The 6,237-nt window shown below is 38.1% G+C and overlaps 1 protein-coding gene across 1 annotated transcript; it reads right to left on the bottom strand.

Annotated features, from left to right (window-relative positions):
• Nucleotides 1-2,085: 2,085 nt before the first annotated feature.
• spaca6 (sperm acrosome associated 6) lies at nucleotides 2,086-5,888 on the bottom strand. Its single transcript, XM_053327537.1, has 8 exons — nucleotides 5,675-5,888; nucleotides 5,421-5,507; nucleotides 5,142-5,213; nucleotides 4,857-4,880; nucleotides 4,690-4,767; nucleotides 4,074-4,177; nucleotides 3,141-3,297; nucleotides 2,086-2,338 (listed from the first exon to the last, which is right to left on the bottom strand). The coding sequence occupies exons 1-8, from the start codon at nucleotides 5,886-5,888 to the stop codon at nucleotides 2,151-2,153; spliced, it is 924 nt and encodes a 307-aa protein (XP_053183512.1). The 3' UTR covers nucleotides 2,086-2,150.
• Between the last annotated feature and the right edge of the window lie 349 nt (nucleotides 5,889-6,237).

Raw genomic sequence — 6,237 nt, 5'->3', positions numbered from 1 at the left:
TGGGTTAAAGCTTCCAGAACAGCCTCTAAGTCTAAACTTGATTTTCTCCAATTAAAGCAAAAATAGATTATCATGTAGCCAGGCTTTAAAATATGGAGGCAAAGGTCAGAGATGGATTTGAAAAAAGATTGCCAGTAACTAGATAGTTTAGAGCACGACCAAAACATGTGTGTCAAATTGCACGGGATCTGGGAACATCTGCTACATGCTTCACTAGTACTGTCTGGGTAGAGTTTGAAAGGTTTTTCTTTACTATAATAAAGTACTTTAAATTGAATAACAGAAAGTCTGGTGCAACTGGTCGACGAGTTGACAGTATTTAAAGCCCTTTTCCAGAAAGCATGATTAAGATCAATTTGTAACTTGTTTTCTTAGTTTGCCTTAGTTGGAGTCAGACGGTCGTAGAACATACAGGATATGGCCTTCCTGCAAGGTTTTTGCCTCAAGTACCAAATCTATGCCACTGAGGGATGGGGCTTGAGGGAATAGGGGTGAGTGGGTTCTAGCAAAATCTCGAAGTTGGAAGTACCTAACAAAATCTGAGCTTTGGAGAGCAAATGTTGAACACAACTGTTTAAAACTGGCAAAAAGTCCATCTATGTATAGATCGCCCAGGAACCGAAGAGCCTTATTCAGTAGAGGGGTGAAACCGACATCTAATTTGTGTCCATATCTTTATTGTATTGATTACTATAGCGTTAGAAGTACATTTTGAGAGTAGAGTGCTACATATTAAAGCTTGGAGTGAGGAGGAACAGGAGCTTGCTTCAGTCTGACACCAGCTTAACTGGGTTGAGATGAACCAAAGTAATTTTTTGGCATGGCAACCTGTTGCATGCTGCTGTAACTGAAAGCTTGTTTTGAGATTACTTTTTAAATATGGTACAAAAAATACAACAATGACAAACAGTTTCTTACCTAATTTCTACATTTATTTTTGCAAAACTGGACACTGCATTATACTGAATCATATATTTTAATTAATTTTCAATTTTTGCCACAGTTAGTGAAAAAAGTATTCACATCTTTAATTTATATTAAAATACATTTGAAATAATAATTCCACAAATGATCACAAATCAACTTAATATGTCCTTGACGGTGTTTGTGAAGTGTGAAGTGAAGTTTTTTCTCTTTTTCTAGACATTTTTGTGCGTATCATTTTAGAGGCTCCATAGTTATTTCACAGGTTCAGCTGCGACATTCCACGAACAAGCTTATTGACCTCAATCATGTCTCCCGAGTGCTAGAGTTGGTAATTGTAATTTTCTTAGCCTCTCCTCATATGAAATATCTTGGGTTAGACCTGGTATCAGTTTAGTAGAAAAATCCCACACTCAAAATTTTAATTAACCAGAAGTACAAATGTGTAATCGGGAAAAATAGATTATTATGCAATATTATTGAATTATTTGATATCTTAACATGGATGCAGGATATTTTGTTGAAGCTGGTTTAGTTGAATCTATAGCTTAGCTTATATATTTTTGTTAATGTCATCACAGCAATTCATCATATTTTATGAGCTAATCATTTGTTTGCACATTAAGTTTTCACATTTTAAAGTAATTGTTGTTGAATCTAGTGGAGCAAAAGGCACAATATTTGCCTGAAATATAGTTAAGTAGAAGTTTACAGTAGCAATAATACAATCAAAGTACTCAATTACAGCACTAGTGAATATTTAAATACATTTCAGATTTTCTACCACAGTCTGATATAAATGAGAATAAATGTTCAGCTCAGTAGAGCAAACAGCTCAGTATGGGCATCACCGCTAAAGATGAGCATCCTGCCCTCTAGTGGTGAAATGAGTCTCACACACACAGGTTTTCTGTAAGACATGACGTAACACTCAGTGGAAGACCAGAGGCTTAATGTAATGGCTTTATTATATACACTACATGCATCTTCCCAGTTTTCAGGATCCTAAATCTTCATCTCCACTTGCTTGCTCAGCATGACTTGTTTCCGCTGATGCTAAAGACCAGTGCAGAGCCCTGCAACATCCAAAGAAAAAGTGGGAGATGTGATAACACCTGACATGCACATCATAGGCATAGAGCATCTTGAATTCACTGGATGGGTGTGTATATACAAATTTCTTTTCTACTACTTATGTCTGATATTGTGCACATAAAAGCTGTGTTTTACCCCAAGGTCAGGAATAACAGCAGCAGCAAAGCAGTTAAACAGACAGTGAGAAGCAGTGATGATGGGAGGAGGAGAGGGGAGTGAAGAGGACCACCAGGCGCAGTGAGTAACCACCCCCCTGGGAGCAGAGACAGGTCAAATATCTCCTGCAGCTCTGTGTGGCCTGCCACAACCTGGGGGGTCACTTTGATAAAAAGAGATTGAGATGAGGAATATGCAGGCAGGAGAATTTGAATATTAAGGACATCAAGTAAAAGATGAAGATGAATGAATAAGGAAGTTACACAAATAATCGTATTAGGGAGTAAATTAATCACTTCTCATGGAAATTTTCCACAAATATATTTGTATCTTTTTATACATTACTGTCATCAATTTACTACATAAGTTATGTAATTACTGGGTTCATAAACCCCAAGTGATAATGTTGTAGGTGTAACAATACAAACTGTAATCATAAAGAGAAAACACATGCAGAACAGAGCAAGAAGAGTGTGAGAAAACATTGTGCCTGTAAGCATTTTCATGAACACTTAATCAGAAAAGACTGTAAAAAGTAAAGCAATATACAGTATGTGTAAATGCTATTATGCCTATTATGTTTGAAAGCAGTTATATTCTCTTGAATTTTATGAGATATTAATTAAATTTGCTCCACTTTCTTTCCATTTGTCTACACTTGGGCTTCCCTTTTGCATCCAATGTCTTATTTCTTTTTAAAGATATTATTCTCAATGCTGTAAGCAAATATCAATCTGTTTTATAAGTTATAAAAAGTCAAGTAAAATCTGGACCCATTAAAATGTTTACACCCTGAAGTTTGCCTTCTTTGACTTAGATGATGTAGATGAATCATATTTAGCATATTTATTTGTTAATATTAAAATATTGCATCTGTATCTTCCAAGTTAGAGCATTGACCGCTATCAATAATTAAGTCTTTCTCCCAAAAGGGTCTTGGAACAGTCCAAAATGTGACTTGTTACCTGTGAGATAGTAGTACAGCCTGACAATAGATCGTTGGCCTGAGTAGATCTCACACTGGTAGGTGCCCTGATGCTGCAAGCTGGTTGAAGGGATGGAATAGAGCCTGTCCACCCCCACAGTGACTTCTTGAAACTGATCCACCTGCTGGGTTTTCACCTGTCCATAATACATAAATATACTGTAAGCAGGGATCATTTCTGCTGCTCTGCACAGGTGCAAAAAACTGATTTTATATGATGAGAAAATATGCTGTGCTAAAGGAATAGTGTGACATTTTGGAAAATATGCGTATCTATTATTAGCGCTATTATAATATTAAGCTACAGTCTATAGACAGTTAGCTTAGTATACAGACTGGAGGAAGAAACAGCTAGCCAGGCCAAAGGCAAGATTAAACTCCTATGGGGCCCCAGGGCAAAAGTTGATAGTTAGGCCCCAACAGACCCTGTCTGTACACCGTACTCCTGTTGGAATGACTATTGATTAGTCAATTGACATAAAATTGATTGGTAACAATTCCTAGAACTTGTGAATAATTTAATATATATATGAATAAATAAAATTTAAAATCTGAACTTTTGCTATTTTTGTCCATGACAGTGAACTCAACAGGTTTGGCATTCTTACTATTGGTCAGACAAAACTCATCTAAATATGTTAACTTGGGCTTTAGGAAATAATGATCCACATTCTTCACTATTTTCTAACACCTCAGACCTTGAACACTGAATTGATTATTAAAGAAATGTAATAATCAATTAAGGTTCCAGTTTTTATGCTAAGCTAAGCTAACCATCTCCTGGCTCCAACTTTATATTTGGCAGACAGATATCAAGTTGGTATTGATCTTCTCATCTTGGCAAAAGAAGCACATAAAGGGTTAATTTAAAGGTACTGCACTGGCCCCGAATGATCCACCACACTGAGCCTACCTCTTCTGCAAACCTCCAGATCATCTCGATGTCATTTGGTAATGGAAACGGCACATCGCACCACATACGGATCCTGCTGTTCTCTGTTACTTTAATTTCTTTAACTGAAATAACATATAGCCACCCACATGCACACAGGCAGAATCATGCACACACACATACACACAGATAACATTCACAGGGGGGCAGCTCTTGCAGTCTGAGCCCTCCTTAATGATAATACTTAAGCCCAGTCTCTGAGGAGTGGAGTAAAAGTGATGATATGCTAAACAGTGGCTGTGCTGTACAGGGTTGATATGCACACCACAGTGTGTGGGAGTCAACTGTCACCTTGCATAAAGAAGCCAAGGACTTAAAGAGTACCTTGGGGGCTCTGTGCAAAAGATATAATGTGTGGAAATAAAACATCGACTTGGTCTCTTTTTCAAATCCTGACTTTCTGCTAAGAGCATTTCAGGGATCAAAAGCAGAGGATTTTAAGGATCAAGAGTGAATGCTTATGAAGGTGAAAATATAGTTATGTAAGAATGTGTTAAGTCTGGATTAGTACATCTTTTTTTCTCATTTGAAAATTGTGATGTAACAGAATCAGTAATCCAATATGTTGGATACTCACCTGGACAGTCAAGAGGGAATTTGCAGGAGTCATACTGGCAGGTAATACAGTTGTATACTGCTCCTGTACTCTGAAAGCCTGATTGAAATGAATACTGTTCAGTTTCTAAAAAGAAGCGTTCTACAAAGACAGGAATTATGAAATTGAATAACTGAAAAGGCACTAACCACATGGAGGAACACATCCAGAGACTGTGAAATAAACAAAAAATGGTGAGTTTAGATTACCCAATTTAATTTCAATCAGATTACTTTATTTAGAGCCAACATCCAGATGTCAGTTCAACCTGACTGCTTCCTTTATTCTCCACAGCATTTGAAAGACTGTAATAACATACTGTAACTAGCTTATTACAGAGTGAGAGTACAAAGATCAGAGGGAGCTATAATGACCTAATATAGGCCTTACTATAGATAAAAAGATGAAGGCAGAGGGAAGAGACCATGTCTCACCTCTAGGCAGTTTGGAGGCAGCTGCGATGAAATTGTCTGCTGCTGTCTGCAACCTTTCTTCATACACTGTGTCTGATGGATGAAAAGAAGGAGGAGGAGGAGGAAGACAGAAATATTTGGCTCAACGTATCCTGCTCAAATTGTGTGCTTTAGGGCATCATTTTTAAAATTTCTAATTTCTGATTCCACTCCATTTCTGACCTTACTTAACAATTCTTATGCTGTAAAGAGCCGTTCACATGTGTAATTATGAAGCTATCAGTGCAGGTGTTTAGCTACCCTTATTCAGCTTTTTGTTGAACTCCTGTGCCATGGGCAGGATCTCTGCATCCAGAATCTCCTTCAGCTGTTTGTCATAGCCTTTACCTGGAAGAGGGACATATTACACACTAGCCAGCTTCCTGACTGGGACATGATCTCAATTATTGGTTTCAAATTGTTGCTTAGAGATGATTTTCTAATTTTAATGTGTTTGCTCTGAACACAAATTCAAAACATTATATTAAACAATTTGAAAGATAATTTGTCCGCACCCACTCTGCCAGCTTGAATGACTCTTTGATTGTTGTTGAATATATGGTCCAGCATCCTGAAGCAGGAATCAACATTTCTAACATTGTGTTCAGTCAAAATGTGACCCCAACACAGGCGAAAACTGTCTTCCACATTAACGAAGCATTGATAGCAGCTCAAAGCTGTGCTGAACAGCAAGCTAACGCACATGAACCACAAAGCAGACGTGCACATTTTTCAGCATGCACATCAAGCCTGACAAAGGTTTTTGTCTATAAACAGTTTTTATTCAAAAGCTGGTCTCATAGTGATTCCAAGGTTTCTAGGAATCCCACATGTGATTGAAAGTGAGATTGAGAGGAGAGCATCATAGACTCTCCTCTATACTTCCCTCCATTCTATTGTCTCTCTAGCCCCCATTTCCTGCTGCCTCAATGCACCAGTTTTACTGCAGAGCACAGAGATGGAGTGAGCCAAGGAGGGAGGCGGCAGCAGGGGGGGAGGTGTGTGTGTGTGTGTGTGTGTGTGTGTGTGTGGGGGGGGGGGGGGGTGTGGGGAGGAGAGGGGCAGATGAAGAGGGAGT

This window comes from Scomber japonicus, chromosome 10 (assembly GCF_027409825.1).
Source record: "Scomber japonicus isolate fScoJap1 chromosome 10, fScoJap1.pri, whole genome shotgun sequence".
NCBI lineage: Eukaryota > Metazoa > Chordata > Actinopteri > Scombriformes > Scombridae > Scomber > Scomber japonicus.
The sequence above is the reverse complement of the archived record's forward strand: the minus strand, read 5'-3'. Positions and strand labels throughout refer to the sequence as shown.

Coding starts and splice junctions, on each gene's coding strand:
- spaca6 (XM_053327537.1), bottom strand. CDS start 5,888: ATGTGCACGTCTGCTTTGTGGTTCATGTGCGTTAGCTTGCTGTTCAGC. Junction 5,508..5,674: donor CATTCAAGCTGGCAGAGTGG/GTGCGGACAAAT, acceptor TCCCTCTTCCAG/GTAAAGGCTATGACAAACAG. Junction 4,178..4,689: donor ATTCCCTCTTGACTGTCCAG/GTGAGTATCCAA, acceptor ATGTTATTTCAG/TTAAAGAAATTAAAGTAACA.